The sequence below is a fragment of the Chelonoidis abingdonii genome, chromosome 13 (genome assembly GCF_003597395.2).
Source record: "Chelonoidis abingdonii isolate Lonesome George chromosome 13, CheloAbing_2.0, whole genome shotgun sequence".
In the NCBI taxonomy this organism is placed as follows: domain Eukaryota; kingdom Metazoa; phylum Chordata; order Testudines; family Testudinidae; genus Chelonoidis; species Chelonoidis abingdonii.
In genome coordinates, this window is record NC_133781.1 from 15,783,732 (window position 1) to 15,804,056 (window position 20,325).

The 20,325-nt window shown below is 49.5% G+C and overlaps 1 protein-coding gene across 1 annotated transcript in view; it reads right to left on the minus strand.

Moving 5' to 3' along the window:
• Positions 1–2,386: 2,386 nt before the first annotated feature.
• The window catches only part of MGAT5B (alpha-1,6-mannosylglycoprotein 6-beta-N-acetylglucosaminyltransferase B), a 164,842-nt gene continuing 146,903 nt past the window's right edge, over positions 2,387–20,325 (minus strand). Inside the window, exons 15-17 of the mRNA XM_075071713.1 lie at positions 9,250–9,324; positions 6,195–6,469; positions 2,387–3,660 (exon numbers count right to left, since the gene is read on the minus strand). Coding sequence (XP_074927814.1) covers positions 3,462–3,660; positions 6,195–6,469; positions 9,250–9,324 — 549 coding nt within the window. The 3' untranslated portion in view covers positions 2,387–3,461. The remainder of the gene's footprint in view (positions 3,661–6,194; positions 6,470–9,249; positions 9,325–20,325) is intronic.

Consider the following 20,325-nt stretch of genomic DNA (forward strand, 5'->3'; position numbering starts at 1 on the left):
AGCCTGTGTCCCTTTAACATATATTGATTCTTTTCGTCTGCAATAAGTGACAAGATCTCAGAATCCCACCTGTTGCTTGGTGCGTTGTCTTTCCTTCACTGATCTGGTTTGTGCTGATCTTCCTCCTTCCAGCCAGGTGGAGCCATTGGCTGCACATGGAAAGTGGGAACATTGCAAATCACTTCTCATTTACAGCAAGGGCAGCCCAAAGCTAGCAGTACTCCCTCCCGAGGATACAGCCTGGTCCTATGGCCTCCATCACTACAGTATTTGAGCAGCCCCTTAACAGACAAGAGGGAAGCCCTATGATCCTATTTTACAGAGGGGGCTAGGAGGCATGGAGAGACTCAGACCTATATGCACAAAGTGACTGAGCTGCCTAAATCTGGGCTTTACACACCTAAATCCCAGTTTTAGGCATCACTCTGATCCACAAGACCCCCACTCAGCTGTCCCCTAGCCCTGAAGGCCCCTCAACTCACCTGGCACCTCAACTTTTTCAGTACAAGTCCCTAGGTGCATAAGTTTCTGTCTCCGAGCATGCGCACTGCTGCCCCAAGCAGGCCTCGAGGCACCTGTCCCATGCCTAAACCCTAGCCCCACCCTCCAGCCAGGTGGAGAGAGCTGGCATGCCCAGAGCCCACCTCATGCCACACACAGTGGCAGCGGTGCAGGAGACAAGCTTCCTTTATCTCCTTCAGCCCAGTGTTAGGGTAAGGTGAGGGGCAGGGTGTAGGACCTATCGGCTCCCTGTTAGCACCTCCAGAGTTGCTGGCACTCTGGTGGGAGGGCCAGCTGAGGATGGAGAGATGCCCTCTCTTTGGACTAGCCCTTGGAGCTGGTGGAGCAGCAGCAGGGAAGCACTCTGTAAAGGGGGTGGACCTCACACGGGGGATGCACACCCTGGCATCCCCTAAGAGGAGGGCTAGCGGACTCAGCCAGCATTCCTCCTGGGACTCCAGCTGCAGCATAGCCCCTTCATCCCCTACTGGGTGCAGCAGCAGCAGGTAATCTAGCCTTGTCTGATTGCACAGCAGAGCAGGATCATACAGCCTGGGCACATGCTGGCAGGCATGCAGGCAGAGAGAACATGTAGCTTCACCTCCTGAAAGCCAGATGAGACCCGCTAGGTGCCCATGTCCTCTGCTATGAGAGCTGAAACTCTCCCTCTCTGAAGTGCCCCACACCGCATAGACCCCAGTCAGAGTATGGAAGACACAGAGATCCCAAGTTGTCAACCCGGGAAAACAAGAGAGAGGCTGTGGGGAACTGCAGCCACTCAGCATCACAAGCTGGAAGGTGGGTGTCCCAGCACCTGTCCACAAATGGGGTGAGCTCCCCCACTAGCTCCACTGCAGCCATCCTCCCCAGCCTTGGGCTGGCACTGTGAGAGCACCCCCCCCCTCCCTAGCCCCGTGCTGGCACTGGGAGAGAACCCCCCTGCCCCCTCCAACTCACACTTCTCCCCAGCCTCTGCTGGCACTGGGAGAGAACCCCCTCCCCCCCCCACTCCTCCCCAGCCCTGTGCTGGCACGGGCAGAGAGCCCCCTCAGCCTCCACACAGTGGATTCTGCTCATAGGCAGTACAATAATTGCCAGGGTCATTCTGGGGGTGGCTCCCAGTGGAGAGGATGAGCGTTGTGTGCCCCCTCCCACAGCGGTTGAGAGACCAGCAGGGTCCTCGGGCAGAGGCCACCCTTTTTGTGAGGATTTCTCAGCTGTGATGCTCCTGCAGTTTACCCCCCGCCCTTCTGCCCACCAGACACAAGAGGCTGTGGGGAGCTTGGCGCAGGGCAGACATTGCCAGACTGGTCCCTTCACATCCCTATGCTGTTAGCATGGTTCCCAGGAAGGCTCTGTTTGGGACCAGCTGCTTCTTTCAGGGCTTAGCAGATGGGCGTGTCTTGAGAGCTCCCTACCCAGAGCCTCCCCGAACACTTCCAGTGGTGCGAGTAAGCCGTGCAATGCCACACCCTTCCTGGTCTATCTCCTCAGGGATTCCCAACCACTGGCCCACGTGCCTCTCCTGCCACGTCAGGCTTGGGGGACTTGCTCTCCAGGCTCCCCTCCACCAAACCTCCAGAGACCAGTGGGGGTGGGGTACGCCTGCCGCCTGACTCACTGCCAGCTGTGCCCGCTCAAACCTGCCAGGGGGGCGGGCTGCTCCACAGCCCAGTCTCACAGGGGCAGCCCATGCTCCCGGGTGGTGCAGAATGTCTCCAACTGAATGGGAGATTGTAGGGCTGCTGGCCTGGCTCCCCAGCCCCAGGGGACTAACACCTCGCCCATGCACTGTCTCGGGGCGGGAGTTTAACTCAAACAAAAAACTCACAAAGTAACACAAAACAAAGCACTTGCCCTGGCCACAGAGGCCCTGGCCCTGCCCCTTTGCTCCAGAGCCAGGCACCAACCTCACTCCTAGAGCTCCCCTTCCAGCAGCTCTCTCAGACCTTTCTGGAACATACCTGACCCCTTCCCAGCTGGGTCTGATAAGGGAACAGGGCTGGCTGGCCCCAGGCTCCTGTCCCTTAAAGGGGCAGAGCACCCCATTCCAGGGATGGTGAGGACTGGCTGCTACAGCCAAGGCCTTTGTCTGGGAAACTAGGAGAGCGGCATGAAGAAATGGGGAACCACTTGGTGGGGGGGTCAGCTCCCTCCCTCAGAACCTCCCTCTTTGGCCCCAGCCGTAAACAGGTTGATCCCTGCACACTGTTCTGGCATGTGACTGCCACAACATTAACATCCCCGAGCTACTGCACAGGGACGCTTGTCTCTGGAGCTGTGATGTCGTGCCCAGAATCTCCACCCCCACCCCTCGCACTTCTGCGGGGCAGGGTTCCCAAGCTCTTACTAGTGCTAGTGACAGGAATGGAATAAGAGATGTGCTCCCCTCAGCATGTGTAGAACGCCTCCTCCTCCCTCTCTCCCTTCCAAAGGCTGGACAGTGGATTGGACTGATAGAATTGAAGGCATCTTCCTAGATGTGTCTGGCACTGGAGCCTTCCAAGATCTGTCACCCCCACGTAAGTATTTCTAAAGAGATTGTTCCAAATAACTCCTCAGGAAGGACCGATGGTTGTTTTGCTGCTTTAATTTGATAAAAAATATAAATAAATAAACCAGGACGTTAAAAGAGAATGAAACTCAAACCCACAGGCTGCTGGCGCCTTGTCCTACTGAAGCGGCTCTGGGCTCCTCTGAAGTTCAGGTGGGCTTGGGCGTGGAAGGAGATGTGTCTTGAGAAACAAAAATCCAACATGAGCAGGTGGTCAGTCACGGACATTTGACTGGCAGACAAAACAACCGACAGAGTCTGACATCCAAAGTCTCGACATGAGTTTCCAAGAACAGGGAGCTGTCCTGTCCTTCTTAGGTATTGCAGAAGCTTTGAGAAAAAGCTACTTGTTGCATGTGGTGTGTCACAACACACGCTCTCCGGATTCTGGGAACAGGGGGTGGAATCACAAGCAGTCCCTGCACAGAGCCACTTGTCCTTTCCGGTAATCGCGACATGGGCAGAGGCGCTGGTACTTGGTGCTGTAGCCTGCGCAGCTGTACAGCAGCGGTTCCTTCTGGAGGTAGCACTCCTGCACATTTTCAGCCAGCGCTGGGTAGAGGTGGCTCATCTCAGACTCCGTGCTGTCACAGGCAATGTGAAGCCTGGGAAACAAATACCCCAAATTGAATTTTGTTGTGTCCATCTCTGCACCTGCTCGTCAGTGGGTTTCACGTTGGATCAGAATATGACTTTAAGGAGGGCTGCTACATCTCTGGGGGAGATTTTAACACTGTTCTGTTTACAGAACACCCCTGCTTCAAACATCACTGCAGACCTGTCCCTCTCCCGCAAAAACACTAAACTTAAGTGACATATGATTCGCATAGTGAGTGCTTGGAAACTACATGTGACTACCTGAACAGCCTGAGATCTGTGTGACCCATGCAGCCCAGATGTGAACCCTGCGAAATCACCCAAACCTATGTGTGCAAGCCGCATGACCCAAGCAAACCGCACATGGAATCCAGGTGACTGGCACAAGAACACATAATAGGCTCTCTGGGCCACACTGCACTTTCAGAGGGCCACGTGCGGCTCCTGTTGATTTCAGTGGGAGTTTATCCCTTGCATCTGAGAGATTCTAGGCACTTGTGTGACACATATGAGGCGCATGTATCAGATTCAGGTGTGGTTTATTGTGAAAGGAGATTGGCCACAGGATAGGGCTAGGCCAGTGGGATGGGACACACCTCCATCCTGCTGACAGCAAGCCGAGTAGGAGCACCTGCAGAGCATGCCCTACTCGGAGAAAGGCAGCTTAACAAGTGAAGCTGGCCATAGAGCAGCAGGTGAGTTTCCCAAGAGGAGACGCTGATAGAGACAGCTAGGGAACCCAGTAGCCACGGGAGCCGCACCTGGCCAGTGACTTGTGCTCGCTTTCCCCCCTGCCTTGTTTAGGGCAGACAGACATTGCAGCCCTGAGCGGTGCTCTGGATGTCTGTTCTTCTCTGGTCCAGCTACAGGACACTGACGGAGCTGCACCAGGGACTGGAGGTAACTGGACTCAGAAAGGACCTGGGAGTGAGCTCACCACCCCTGGGGAACCGTGAGCTTAACCAGAAGAGGAGGTTCCAGAGGGGACCCAGGGGCAAGAAACACAAAGAGACAACGGCCAAACCCAGGCTGAGAGCTGGGCTGACTGCAGCCAGCAACAGCAAACTTCTTGGAGTAGCACTAGAGAGAGGAATGGACTGGATGGAAAGTGAGATTTTCTCGCTTCCTGCAATGTGTAGGTGGAGCTAGAATGCTGGGGTCTCCTCTGGTCAGCAGCAGAATGCCTCTGAGTATCTCTGTGTGCCCAATGGCTCTGCCTAATAAACTCCAAGCTAAATTACTTGACTCTGAACCAGCAATTTCATTCTGAAAGCGGGCGGGACAGAGCGGAGTGAGTGGAATCTGCGCTCCTGCTCTAATTTATCATATAAAAATGTCACTAGGACTCAAATTGCCTGTCTGACCGGCGTGACAGAAATGGCAATGCTTGCATTTTAATTGTCCACCACGCAGCATGGAATTGGGAGGCAGATTTATGCTCTATTAAAAACTTCACAGCCTGTGTGTTGAAAATGGAATGTTATAGAGAAAGGTATAAAGGGGGTGTGGGGGGGAGGGGAGAGGAGGAGAGGGAAAGGTGTCTGAAAACTCCAACATTTGTTTTGAAGCAGAAGCCCATTCAGCATAATGCATGCAAGTGACACAAATAGAGCAGTCTGTGCATGTTGGGTTGTGTACAAAGAGCACTGCAATAGACCACAGGGAGGTAGAGCCAGGGGAGCTGTGTTTGCAAAACTGCAGAAAGTAGCACTGGGAGAACAGAACAACCTCACCTTTGAGAAGGTCAGTGAGGGAGCGTTGCCTAGCAGTTAGAATAAGGGCTTGCGAGACAGGATACCTGGGTGCTGGTTTTGGCTCTGCTACTGGCTCGGTGTGCAGCCTGGGGTGAACTATGTGGGGCCAGAATCTCCAAGAAGCTCAGTGCCCGGATGCTTCCACTGTGACATCAGGCCAGAATCTCCAAGAAGCTCAGTGCCCAGATGCTTCCATTGTGACATATAGGGCCAGAATCTCCAAGGAGCTCAGCACCCACCACTCCCACCACATTCTGAGCACTCTCAGACTTACGTGAGCCATGTCTGCCCAGCGTGGCACTCTGTCCCCTTCTAGTGCTGGCCAGGCCAACTGACACTCAATGAGCCTGCTATGGTCTCAGCTAAGAAAGGGGCAGCTTTTAGCTCAGACAGTACAGGTCCCAGGTTTGATCTGTGCGGCCAACAACCCACCCAATGGGTCAGCATTATGTTAAAATTAGAGATAAGCCTGACTGAGGAGGCTGATCTTTTCTGAGTGTTCTGGGTTTAAGTCCTAATTTTCTGAGATGCTTAGCACCCACAGCTGTCACTGATGTTAGCTGGCCCTGGCCAGTGCAGCTCTGCCAATCAGACCGTTAACCTCTCTGTGCCTCAGTTTACCCATCTGTAATACAGGGATAATAATGTTGCCTTATGATAGAGGAGTGCTTTGATGCCTATGGAAAGCATTTTAGGGGCCCTTACATAGGGGAGCTATAGCAGGGCAATGGATTATTATCACCCCATCGTGCAGGGGAGCAAGATAAAGGTGCGAGAGCCATACTCACTGGAGAAACACGTCCTTCTTGTTGAGAAACTCAAAGAATGTCGGCTCACAGACCAGCCCGTGCTCCTGACAGGTCTCAGTGCAGGCTTGCCCGGCCTCAGACACCCACACCTGCATGGAGCTCACGGGAGGCCAGACATGGGGGGCGCTGCTGGCATTGTACGACCACACAAGGTGAGTGGCGTTCGGTGACAGGGTGAATGGGCTCGGAGAACTTGGCATAGCATGGCCGTTGGGCTTCGCTGGCAGAGGAGGAGAAGCTCCAGCACAGAAATCCTAGCAGGGCAGAACAGGACAGGTCAGAGAGTGCCCCGCGGGATGGAAACGGTTAAACATAGGGCTGGTCTGAAGGGAAACACTTTCTAGGCTGCAGCTGGGGCTAGTTCTGCTGCCTTGAGCTCAGGTCCCTTCCACCAGCCAGAAGGTAACACCTGAGGGCCTCCCCAGGCATTAGCAAGGGCTGCTGAATATATATGACTCAGACTCCATTACTGACTCTTGCCCTGACCTGGTGGACCTTCCCCACAACAGAGAAATCAGTGGGCTCTTCCCGCACTGCCGAGCTTTGTGAGCGAAGGATTTTGGCTCAGAGGCTGTTTCTGCTCCAGCTTTCCCAGGTTCCAGTGCAGCCCCTTGCCAGAAGCCAGCTTACAAGGGCTCCAAGGAGCCCATGCAGCAAGAAAGAATGTTCCATGGGGAGCCCAGCCCCTAGGGATTTGCTCTGATAGACACACACAGCCCTGCTTAGGAGCTGGAGCTAAACTAGGGTCCCAGAGATGAGCAGCCCCTTATTTCCCCTGTTTTTTGGTGGCAGGGCTCCATACAGAGCATCTCTCTCCTTGTCACCAGGATGTACTGATAACTGCAAAGGAACATATCCCTGCAGATACGGAGCGACTCCTCACTCGTCTCCACCCAGGCGCAGCCCAGAGAAGCGGTGTGCAGGGCTGCTAAGGTACCACAACTACAAGCACCACCTTGCTTCCCAGCATCTGTTCAGGAAAGTTCCAAAGCTGCAATTGGTGGGTGCCACCAGAAGATTAGGTAGAAGCATCCACAGCTCCTGCCAGTACCATGCCGGGCTTCAGCCAGAGCCACTGGTCCTTGACTGTCATGAGTCCTAAATCCCCTCTCAGATTCAAACAGACACCAATAGCCCACAGGGCTGTGGGCCCTGCCACTGGCTAGCTGGCTGCGTCCTGAGCCACCAGCGAGTATGTATGTCTGACAGCTACGGTTGCCAGGTGTCTGGTTTTCGACTGGAATGCCTAGTTAAACATAAGAACGGCTGTACCAGCTCAGACCAAAGATCCATCTAGCCCAGTATCCTGTCTATCGACAGTGGCCAATGCCAGGTGCCCCAGAGGGAGTGGACCTAACAGGCAATGATCAAGTGATCTCTCTCCTGCCATCCATCTCCACCTTCTGACAAACAGAGGCTAGGAACACCATTCCTTACCCATCCTGGCTAATAGCCATTAATGGACTTAACCCCCATGAATTTATCCAGTTCTCTTTTAAATGCTGTTATGGTCCCAGCCTTCACAACCTCCTCAGGCAAGGAGTTCCACAAGTTGACTGTGCACTGCATGAAGAAGAACTTCCTTGTATTTGCTGCCTATTAATTTCATTTGGTGACCCCTAGTTCTTGTATTATGGGAATAAGTAAATAACTTTTCCTTATCCACTTTGTCCACAGTTGAACAGGGACCCTGGCGGCTCCAGTCAGCACTGCTGACCAGGCTGCTAAAAGTCTGGTTTGCGGCACAGCAGGGCTAAGGGAGGCTCCCTGCCTCCCCTGGCTCTGCGCGGCTCTTGGAAGCAGCGGCATGTCCCTCTGACTCCGGGGCAGCCAGGGGGCTCTGCATGCTGCCCCTGCCCCAAGCGCCAATTCCACAGTCCCAGCCAATGGGAGCTGCAGGGGCAGTGCCTGTGGGCAGAGGCAGTGTGCAGAGATGCCTGGCCGTGCCTCCATCTAGGAGCCAGAGGGACATGTCGCTGCTTCCAGGAGCCACCTGAGGTGAGCGCTGCCAGGAGTTCGTACCCTGAACTCCCTCCTACTTCTCCAGCCCTGAGCCCTCTCCTACACCCAAACTATCTCCTGGAGCCCACATCCTGAACTGCCTCCTGCACAGCCCCCTGGCCTGGAGCCCCCTCCCACACAAATCCCTCATTTCTGGCCCCACCCCAAGCCCACACCCTCAGCTGGAACCCTCATCCGTTCTTGCACCCCAACCCTCTGCCCCAGCCCAATCAAAACGAGCAAGTGAGCGAGGGTGGGGGAGAGCAAGCGACAGAGGGAGGGGGGATGGAGTGAGCAGGGAAGGGCCTCAGATAAGGGGTGGGGAAGGGGCAGGGCCTCATGGAAGGGGTGGGGCAGGGTGTGGGGCAAAGGTGTTTGGTTTTCAGCAATCAGAAAGTTGGCAACCATACTGGCAGCACACATAATAATCACTGGCTGCAGCGCCACCCAGGGGAGGTCGCTGGTGCTTTCAGACCTTGGGCTTAAGAAGGGATAGAGATCCTGGAATGCTTTGAATGAAGTGGTTTAGCAGCAACTGCTCCTCTCAGACAGACCTTGGGCCTTGACCTACACGCAGCCCTGCCAAGAGCTCACAGGCTGTGAACCTTGGCAGTGAGGGGATCTCAGAGGGTTCCCCCGGGTCTGCAGGAAAGGGGGGTGGGTTCACAGGAGTTTCCTCTCTCCCCTTTTGTTTTGCTCTGGGATTCAGGATTCACTGAGCTCTATTAGTCTGGTTTAGAATGAAACTATTAACCCTTCCCTGGAATCAGGGGCTGTGGAAACTCACTGCAACCCACCACTACTGCCCCTCGGGTCACTCCAGTCCCCTACAACTCCCTCCCTCCCCAGCCAGGTCACTCCAAACCTCGGGCCCCTGGCTGGCTGAAAAGTATTGTGACCCTCCGTGTCCCCTTTGATAAACGTGCAGTTTGTTGCACCTCTTTACACAGCCTGCTGGCCAGAATGCCTGGCTGGCTGCTTCCCCCAAGAAATGAAGTGGGAAGCCCTGTGGGGTGGGAGAGCAGTCACGGACCTGGTGCTGAATGTAGGCATGAATCCGCTCCAGCATCCCCTCGCAGGTGTATTCATAGGGTACGTAAGGGTCCACCTGTGGAAAGGAAACATAGGACATAGTCACAAGCAGGGAAAGACCCCTCCCTTCCCCTTGGCTTAGGGTGCTCAGCTGCCCACCACTTCCAAACCCAGCTCACGATGCCTGTGGGAGGAGGGAAGTTACTGGGAGCTTGTACTCACAGACCAGTTTTCCTAATGGCTCTTCAAATTTCCTTTCAAAGCAAGACCTCCAGAAACCCATTTCCAGGTCTATCTTCATTGCGGGAGCAGCTAATGTTGGGTGTAAGGTGGGCACACAAGCACCAACCAGTGCTCCAAAGAGATGGCTTGCTGCATTGCGGCCTGCTCTGAAGTCTCCACCGGGCTGACAGCAGAAGCAGAGTGGCTGGCTCCCAGAAGAGGACAGCAGCAGTGTGGATAGGGTTATTATGCTCCAGTACTAATTAATCCATTCTTAATAATTGCTCATACTTTGCGCTAGAGCAGGGTTTCTCAAACAGGGGTCGCTGCTTGTGTAGGGAAAGGCCCTGGCGGGCCAGGCTGGTGTGTTTACCTGCCCCGTCCTCAGGTCCGGCCGATCGCGGCTCCCGCTGGCTGCGGATCGTTGCTCTGGGCCAATGGGAGCTGCTGGAAGCGGCGTGGGCCGAGGGACTTACTGGTCACCGCTTCCAGCAGCAACCATTGGTCCGGAGCAGCGATCTGCGGCCAGCAGGAGCCGCGATCGGCCGGACCTGCGGACGGGGCAGGTAAACACACCGGCCTGGCCCGCCAGGGCCTTTCCCTACACAAGCGGCGACCCCTGTTTGAGAAACCCTGTGCTAGAGTCCTGTGGGACCCAGAACTTCTGTTTCCTGGAAAGTTCCACAATTTCTATATTTGTTTTAGTGCTGAATTAGAATGAAAAAAAAAGAATTTCCTGAGAAACAACATTTTCAACATTTTTTTGTTTTAGGTAAATCAAAACAAAATATTTCAATTTTGACTGTTTTATATTATTATTATCTAACATAAAATAAAATTTTGGAAAGTCCTTTAAAAAAACCAGAATGCTCCGTTCCAATAAGGAACAGTGCGATCATATTAAAATGTAGTTGAAATCAACATGCTTCCACAGAAAGTTTAGACTGAGACAAATCAGCAGTTTCTAGAAGGAAAACATCCCACTGGAAAACTTCTGACTGGCTTTATTATGCACGTCTCTAGCCCCTCCCATCCGAGCATCTTTTTCTGGGAGCTGAGTGCACCATTGGAGCAATCTGCTGTCTGGATAGAAACATGGCCTTGTCTCCAAGTCTGCTACCCCACCAACGTTTTCTTGGGCACTTTCAGGGATGCTGGCAATCATCATGTTGGATCTGTCAGAAATGCCAACAGACACATGCAGCCATCTGCTACCAAGAGGCATGTGGATGGAGTGGGGATGTGAAAGATGGGAGCCCCAGCAACAGACAGGCTCAGCAAAACAAGTGGCTCTTCATGAGACTCCCTCGTTCTTTCCTTTCCCCTGATTCTAGGAGACCAGAGCTCAGAATGGAGCAATTAAGAATCAAAACAAAGCCTGGAGATTACACGTATGTAGAGTCCTCCCGACACTCACCAAAAGCCCCTCACGTTGGACAAAGCCTATGCCCTTTCGGAAGAGTGTGTATGGCTCCGAGCATAGGCTTGAACAAAAGATGTTGGGGATAGGAGCTTTTGAAGAGCTGATTAGTTATCAATAGCACCATAATGGATTCCTAAGTTTTGTGACACTGTAACGGTGACTGCTGCCTATCAGACTGATCGATCATCTCATGCTACCTTGTGCTCCCCTACTGTCTGTCTGATGTACCTGCCTGTTGTCTCTTAGCGTATACTTAGGCAGTAAGCATTTTTAGGTCAGGCTGACTTTTTGTCATATGTATGTACAGCACTTAGGATGATGGAGTCCTGTTCCCCAGAGGGGGCTCCAGGTGCTACCACAACAACAACATTTACAATATTTGGAGCTGCTCAAAGTTTATGTCACAAAAATGACCTGGATAAAGAAACAAAGACTGTCGACATTATCAAGATGCGCCATTTCTTGCAAAAAAAAATTTTTGTGTGTTATACCTAAACTTGCATTTTCTTACTGAAAACCGGGTTTTCAACAGTTTGGGTTAAACACAGGATGGAAAACGTCCTGGGATGTGGGCTCATCTCAAACACTGCTCAGGTGCCAAAGTACCAGCAGGCTTCTCAAATGACCTGAAGAGCACACAAAAGTCTGGCTAGAAGACAAAACCTTTAAAGAGCCACCAAGAGCTCGATAGCCGCCAGGAGAGAGACCAGGGTGCCAACATTACAGAGCATAGGGCCTGGCCTATATGGGAGAGTGCTAATCTTGTAAAGAAGGGGGACTGGGGAGACTGGGATATTCCCAGGATTGTAAGAGCAGGGTGACTGGAAGGATCGAGATCTTTAGAGCATTACCTAGCACAGCAATGCTGCTATATAGTAAAACACAGGAGACTTGGGGCAATGGGGTGATATGTGAGCTTAGAAAGGAAAGTGCATTCCCTGGGCCGGTACCTCCATATTAATCCAGATCTGTAATAACTGACATATTCTGTTATATTAGCACCACTCCGATCCAAACACTGTTGGACTAGTTTTTTTTAAAGTGGGTGACAGGTGCTCAAGAACTAGGGCCTGTTTGGGTCCAATGGGTGTCCATAGAAATGTTGCCAGTTATCTGTGTTGTATAAGAAATGAGTCTGGCAGGTCTCAGCCCAGTTCCTAGCGCACTGTGTCTATGTGATAAAAACCACCACAGCTGTCAGTCTGAGCAGGGCAGCTAAGGATTCACTGGGTCTGGGTCTAAAGCCATGCAGCAGTATGGGTGGTCCACCCGCAGGTCCCACATGAGGCACATTGACATGGATCAGAGTGGAGAAACTTGCATAGCTTCCAAGCCATGTGCTGGGCAGCTTGTGTGTGAAACAAAAGAAGCACAGGCCACATGGCAAGAGACTATAAAAGGCAGCTTCATCTTCTCCATCTTCGTTACAGTGGTGTAGCTGGTGAAGTGACCTCTGGCGGGACACTACTGAGAGTATTAATTCAGGACAAATTGCTTAGAGCAGGGTAGTCACAGCCCAAGGCTGGGGATCCTTTACTATTAAGGCACGCCAAACCAGCCAAAGAGAGGGACTTCGGTTTTACCCCACTGGCTAACCAGAAGTCATACAAGCAACTCCCTCAGATACTCCAGTTCCCTTGTATCACCACCAGCACCACACCTTATGGGGATGAACGGTTATGAAAACCAAAATCCCGGTAAAAAAAACCAACAAAAAAACGGTTCTCCCAATACCAAAGGACCGAGCCCCAGACCCAGGTCAATATACAAGTCAGATCTTTCCCACAAATCATGCTGTTGCCAATCCTTTAGAATCTAAAATCTAAAGGTTTCTTCGTAAAAAGAAAGAAATATAGATGACAGCTAAAATTGGTTAAAGGAATCAATTACATACAGCAATGGCAAAGTTCTTGGTTCAGGCTTGTAGAAGTTATGGAAAAAACTGCAGGCTCAAATCAAGTCTCTGGAGTACATCCACAGCTCGGATGGGTCATTCAGTCCTTTGTTCAGAGTTTCAGTGTAGCAAAGTTCCTCCAGAGGTAAGAAGCAGGATTGAAGACAAAATGGAGAAGATGAAGCTGCTTTTTATAGCAGCACATGGCTTGGAAGCCTTAGAGTTCTTGCCATAGACATGTCCCTGCATGCCTTGCTGAGCCATAAGGTGTATCTGCCTTCTCTCAATGGATCAGTTGTATGGCTGATGGGCCTTAATGGGCCATCAAGCAGGCTAGGCAGTGCTGATGCCAAATTGTCTGCACAAGTTTGAAATACAGACGGTACAGAGTCAATACTTATAACTTTAAATACAAAAATGATACATGCATACAGATAGCATAATCATAACCAGCAAATCATAACCTTTCCATAGACACCTTACTTGACCTTCTTTGTACAAGATTTGGTGCCACTGCAGGACCTTGGTTGCAACAATGATCTATATGGTCACAGTTCATGTCAATAATGTCACACACAGCAGGACATTTCAACAGGAAACAAGGCATGCTACCAGTGAAGTATTCAATCCGACCTAGAGACTCTGAACCCATCCAGCCTACTCACCTGCTACCTCTCAAAACAAATGCCTCCTCATTAGCCAGGCTAGCACTGTGTTGGGACAGGTTTTCCAGCTGAGTTAGTGACCATGGCTGAGTGGGACAGAACTCCTGAAGGTAATAATCCATTGATGGTAGAGCGAAGCTTGATGGGTCCAGGTCTGGTGTTGGGGGCAAGAGCAGAGTCTAGCAGCAGGAACTCTGATTGGCTCTGCTCTCCAGACCTTTGCAGACCTGCTTCATTATAGGGTCCAGTGTGCCCACTAGTGCTGATGAGGAAGAGATTAAGGCGGTAGGTGGGACCCAGAGAGAGAGACAAAGGAGCACCAGTGAAACATCTCAAAAGGTGAATAATCTTTGTGTCTTGTTTCCAGTTTTGCAGGCAATACATCATTTCCCCTCTGTTCCCCCCGCCCCTTCACCAAGCCCCAGAGGGGAAAAATGCCTAATGGAGTCTCAATGGATATTTAACATTCTGAGCTTAAGCTTTATTGCACCACAAAAGAAACGCTGTATGTAAAACAGAGCCTCTGCTGAGACCAATTAGCATTTAAATGGAAGCTATGATTAGCTTTAAAAGTGAGCAGGGCTAAAGAAATAGCAGGTGGGAGAGAGCAGGAGACTCTAGACATTAGGGCACACAGGAATAAAGGGTTTGCCGTGCAATTTTGGAATGAGACCAGGCACAATGAAATTACTGAACAACGATAGCCCGGCAGCTGGCACCGTGCCCGCCTCGCCGTGATTAATGCAGTCAACAACACAGACACTTGAACCTGCTTTGCTGATCTTCCCATATTGCATTGAATCCCACTTTGTCCCACTGAGTCACTTTTCTCATTATCCCTCAGTTCTTCATCTGCTGTGGCTTGTAGTTTGATATCTTCCTGTTTGTTTTCTGGCCCTGATTAGCATTGCCCTAAACTCCACCAGCCCCCACCGCAGCTTGGCCTGTGTCTGCCTAAAATCCAAAGGGACAGCATCTAATAGTTATCATTAGCGGCAGATGACGCATGACAGAACACATCGATGGAGAAGTCACAGATGCGCAGAGCAGTGTCATGTTGCACCGTCTCCTGGGGTGTCCCAGAGGTCGCCAAGGTGCTGGGCCTAGGAATGACTGCAATAAAGCATAGTCTTATATTTTAACTGGGAGCAGACTAATGGAGGAGAGAAGTGGCTGTCTCTTGTGAGAGGAAAGAACAGGAAGAATGGAGTCCCTGAGGTGACTTCCATTGGCTCTCAAATGAGGTCACAGTGGTGCTGAGAGGCTCCATGCTTCATGCTGATGGAAATATTTCTTCTGAAACTTTTTTTTTAATGAAACATTTTCATTTTCCTTAAAAATGATCAGAAACCATTTCTCAACAAGCTGCACCCACACTCTGGCCAAAATCCATCTTCCTAAGACCCCGGCCCTCAGACCATAAGCAGCCTGTGTTTTAAAGCCATCTCTGCAATTTTTCACTTTCTCTGGTTTGCGATGCTTTCACCTGGGCCTGGAAAGATCATTTCCCTCTCTGCTGATATTCAGTGGTGTATGCAGTGGCAGAGTATGTTTTTTCTTTACGATGTTCAGTGATGGTTAGAGCTGGTGAAAGGTGCCACAGCTCAGGAGCGGGAGAGCCTTTGTCTACATGTGCCAAATTGGAGGCAGTGTCAGCTTCCCCTGTACCCTCCTCTGCCCATGTGCCTCAATCCTGACTTAGAGGAAGCTCCTCTAGGAGCAAGAAGGAAGTTCAGTCTTCATGGTCAGTTTAGCCCTTTGTCTATCTGGGGAAGATGACCAATTTAAGTGGCGTCTTGGGGTGGACGTTTTGTGACAAAGATAGATGCCTAATATGAATTGGGCTGAGACCCACCAAACATTCATTTCACCCAGACCACTGAACAGGTCAGTTATTACAGATCTGGGGCCAGGTTTGAATGGGTGATCCAGAGATTTAAATAAAAAGACTCTCCTCTCCCATTACTGATTCTCTGAACAAGCCAGTGCCCTTGTTTGATGATTCTGATGGAGTGGAAGCAAACTTTGCTTTAGTCTTGTTCATACACCACCAAGCACAATAGCAATGGTGCCTAGAAACTACAGTGACACACACGCTGTAGCAAACATCATTCTGAGATGTATTAGCAGGAGTGTTGTAAGCAAGACATGAGAACTAATTCTGCCACTCTACTTCACGCTGATTAGGTCTCAGCTGGAGTATTGTGTCCAGTTCTGGGCACCACATTTCAGAAAATATGTGGATAGGTTGGAGAAAGTCCAGAAAAGAGCAACAAAAATGATTAAAGGTCTAAAAAACATGGCCTTTGAGGGAAGATTGAAAAAACTACGTTTGTTTAGTCTGGAGAAGAGAAGACTGAGAGGGGACGTGATAATAGTCTTCAAGTACATAAAAGGTTGATACAAGGAGAAGGGAGAAAAAATGTTCTCCTTAATCTTTGAGAATAGGACAAGAAACAATGGTCTTAAACTGTAGCAAGTGTGGTTTAGGTTGGACATAAGGAGAAACTTACTGTCAGGGCAGTTAAGCATTCAACCAAATTACCTAGGGAGACTGTGGAATCTCCATCATTGGAGGTTTTTAAGAGCAGGTTAGACAAATACCTGTCAGGGAAGGTCAAGATAATACTTAGTCCTGCCATTAGTGCAGGGGACTGGACTAGATGACCTTCTGAGATCCCTTCCAGTTCTGATTCTATGATTAGGGATAGATAGATAGATAGATAGATAGATCATAAGACTTATGGAGATGGGAATTAAAAAGGTAGGGAAAAAAAGCTGTGGAACAAAGAGATTCCATGAGTCAATTCCCTCCCACTATGCATACCTAATCCTAATAAGCAGAAAACATTCAGTCACCTAGATTTCGGGTCTTTGCAGCTGGTCTAATACCAAGGGTTGTGAAGCAGGAAGAGGCTTTTGGCAGAGTGTGGATGCTGGGATGAAGCAAATGTATTTTCAGCAGCTCTGAGTTGGTGTGATTTCTGACACACCGCCCCCGTGTTCTGTCTGCTATTTATACACCGCATTCAGCTTCTTTTCTCTGGATAGGCACTATCATTTAAATGAATGGCATATTTTTATCATGGATTATGAAACACTGCTGTCCTTATGGAGGATTCTTTCTACTTCCACTTTTAATCAGTAAAGTATTGGCAGAGGATTGTTGTAAAGCCATCCCTGTTTCCTTGAACAGTTACTCCCACATCCTGAAATTTACAACTATCCACTAGAAAATCACAGCCACTGCCTGAAACTTACAACTGTCCACTACTTATGTTAAGGTATTTCTTGCTTTGTGCACAAGTACCCTAATCGCAGTTCTCTCTCTCATAACCTTTCTTTAATGGTTGCTCAGATACTACAGTGATGAGGATAGATAGATCCATTCTTCACAAATGGGCGATGCTGCTTGCTAACTCCCTTGTAGCGTAGGCAATGATGTTTCCACTGTGAGCAACACTGCAACTCTTACAATTCTGCAGACTTATTCCTGGAAGGACGTACTTCCTGGAAGGAACTTTCAGCCCTGGACATACTGATTTTCTGGAGCTCATAGGCCATTCCTGACTGTGACCCTAATAGCATCCCCCTGCCAGAGGGCTAGAAGCTGCCTGGTAACTAGCAGTGGGTCTCAGCTGGTCTGACCAACATAGTGTATCATCCCAACTCACTGTTGTCATAATCTGTATCTAAACGATGTCATGTAAAGTATTTTATGCAAACTGGTAACACACGGGTCATTAATACTATGGTGTGGTGTCATAAACAGATAGCTAAGGGTTAAGGTCTATTTCACCTGCAAAGGGGTAACCAAACACCTGACCAGAGGACCAATCAGGAAACCGGATTTTTCAAAGCTCAGGGAGGGAATTTTTGCGTGTCTTTTGTCTGTGTCTTTGTGTTCTGTTGCTCTCGGCTCTGAGAGTGAACTTTCTCTCTTCAAGCTTCTGTAATCTTCTGTTTCCAAGTTGTAAGTACAAAGGTAGAAAGACAGTAAGCTTCTATCTTCTTTTTGTATTTACATGCTGTGTAGTTTGCTGGACGTTTAAATTGGATATCTTTTTGATTAGGCTGTTTATTCATATTTTCTTTTAAGACATTGACCCTGTATATTGTCACTGTGATACAGAGAAATTTTATGTCTTTCTTTCTTTTTATGTAAGCTTTCTTTTTAACCTGTTGATTTTTATTTTTCTAAGTGAGCTCTAGGGGATAGAAATCCTGATCCAGGAATTAGTCTCTCTCCAGGAAGACTGGGAGGGAAAAGAGGAGGGGGAAGGTAATTGCCCTCTTGTTTTGTAATCAAGAGTTTAAGTACAGTACTTCCAGGATAACCTACGGAGGGGAAGCTGGGGAGGGATGAAAGGACAAGGGGAGGCGGGTTATTTCCCTTTTGTGGTAAGACAGGGCATCTGAGTCTTGGGGTCCCCAGGGGTTTTTGGAGACCAGAGTAAGCCAAACACTGGAAATTTTTGGCTGGTGGCAGCGCTATCAGATCTAAGCTGGTAATTAAGCTTAGAGGAATTTATGCTAGGCACCCACATTTTGGACGCTAAGGTTCAGAATTGGGATTTATGCTTATGATATGCGGTGCATATGTAGGGGTGATATATGAAAAATTATAAATATGTGCTGGAAATAAGTTCTTAAAATGTAGTTGGCAGGAAAGGCTTAAATCCCCCCACTCTAGACAAAGGAGTGTGCTCTCCTCCCTGCTTGAATGTGCCTCCAATGTAGGTTGAGCAAAGACACACAATAACGGCACATTTACATAAAAGGTGAACAAAGCCATCAAAGGAGGAAGTGGGGGAGATAACCACTTAACTATCTGGACTGGGCGAGAGAGACCGCAAAAATGAACATAGCATCATTTTCCTGCTGGACATCCGGAGGGCTTCCTGATGTTGAAAACAAAGATAAACTTTGATGATATAAGCAGGGAGAAAAAGTTATTTCGGTCTCCTTCAGCTGAAGAGAGAAAAAAAACCCTGCCCTTCAAGCTCTGTGTTAGATCCTGGCTAAGAACTGGCCAGTCATGCTGGAAAAGCAGCTAGGGTGAGAAAACGACTTTGAACAAAAGACTAGTTTGTTAAGGTAGGTTTTAGTCTTAGAAGCATATTTTTACCTTTGTTTGTTTGTAACCATTTCTATCCCAATTCCTTCTACTTGGTATCACTTCAATATCTGTTCTTTCTTAATAAACATAATCTTGTTTTATCACACAAACATCTCAGTGTAATGTTTCAAACTGAAAGGTAAAATCCTCGGTCTCTTTAACGGAGCAGCAAAGCAGGCTGCTGGTGTGTCAGGGCTCTGAGCCAAAGTGCACAGCACAGAAGCACCCAAGGTTACAGGACAGGCAGTGACACAACCCCTTTATTGGTCTGGGTGAACCCCCAAAGCATCACACTGACTTAGTCTTCCAGAGGGAGATTGCCTCTGTTGGTAAAAATGGGGTGGCGGGGGAGATGCAGTAGGGTACTTGTGCAGTACTCCTCCCCGGCTCAGATGCACCTCTTCAGAGCTGGACTCCCCTACAGTAAATAGGTTCTAAACTAAGAGACGCCTACATTATTTTTTTCTGAAAATGCTGTTCCTTCATTTCACCAATAGTAAATCTCAGAATTATTTGTCTCCTTTTGAAGCACTTATCAAACCAAAACTCAAAAGGCTCAGCCTGGAGAGAAGATACTTCTAAGCAACTTCCTGCCATAAATATCTCAGCGAGACTGGAAATTACACCCATTATATCTAATTACAGGTGTGCACGGTAATCAGTTTCGACATAATGACAGGCGTTGATCCTGCCTATGAATTATTGAGCTCGCCCTGGTTTGACTTGGAAACTTGGATAAAAGGATTTGATGGGCGCTTCTGAGAGTTCTTTAAATAGTAGTTCCTCTCTCAGAGCAAATTGCAATTGCCTGTTTCACTCTCTACTGGCAGAATACTGCGAATTGTCCTCTATTTTGCCTAACGCAGATTTAAGGGCAGGCAGATTTTTTTGCCCCTTTTAATTCTGGCAGTGCCAAGGAAGTTCAGTTTATTCCTATTCATTATTTGTATTACAGCTGCACCAGAGATGCCCCCACAAGATCAGGGCCTCATTGTGTGAGCCACTATATAGACAGTGCCTGCCCCCAAAATCTCAGAACCTAAAAGAGAGGTTGTAACAGGTGGATGAAACAAGCCTGTGGTAGGTTAGGGGCAGGGAGAAGGTGGGTAACACATTATCCTGCTCCTTTTTTGTGTACCCTTAGTAAGGTACTGAGAAGGGTAAGGGATTATTAATGGGATACAGAACCTTTCCCTTGTACTGTAGGTTGGCAGTTGGAATCTGTCCAGTCTAATTCTGGCTAGATGTTTGGTGGCCTTGTTAAGTGAGTTGGATAGTTTTTCATCCCAGATCCCAGTAACAAGTGTCTACATCACAAAAAAAAAAAACAAAAAAAACAAAAAAAACCACCATGGGAATTAAATGGTGCCTCTGGTGTCAGTCCCCACCAAGAGGCAAAGGCAAAAGGTCCTGGAGGTGGATCCTCTGTATCAGAACTGCAGCACAGTGTTCAGGCTAGCTGGCCCTGCAGCTGTCAGCGCAGCGTGCTTGCTGCAATCAGTGCAGCAGGAATTCTCATTGATTTCCTCTTGGGGATCTCGGATGCTGCATGGTCCCTCCACGCTCCACTAGGGCACAATCTAGCCCTAAGTCTCTGCCCCGGCCTGGCTTTCCTGGCAAATGGGGGGGCGGGGTGGTATTGAGGCTTTCCCAGGAACACAGCAGGGAGGGGAAGGAAAGTGACGCACCAAAGCTGACTCAGCCCAAGTGGACAGGAGGTCACGATGAACGTGACTGTGAAGCTGTTGGCTAAC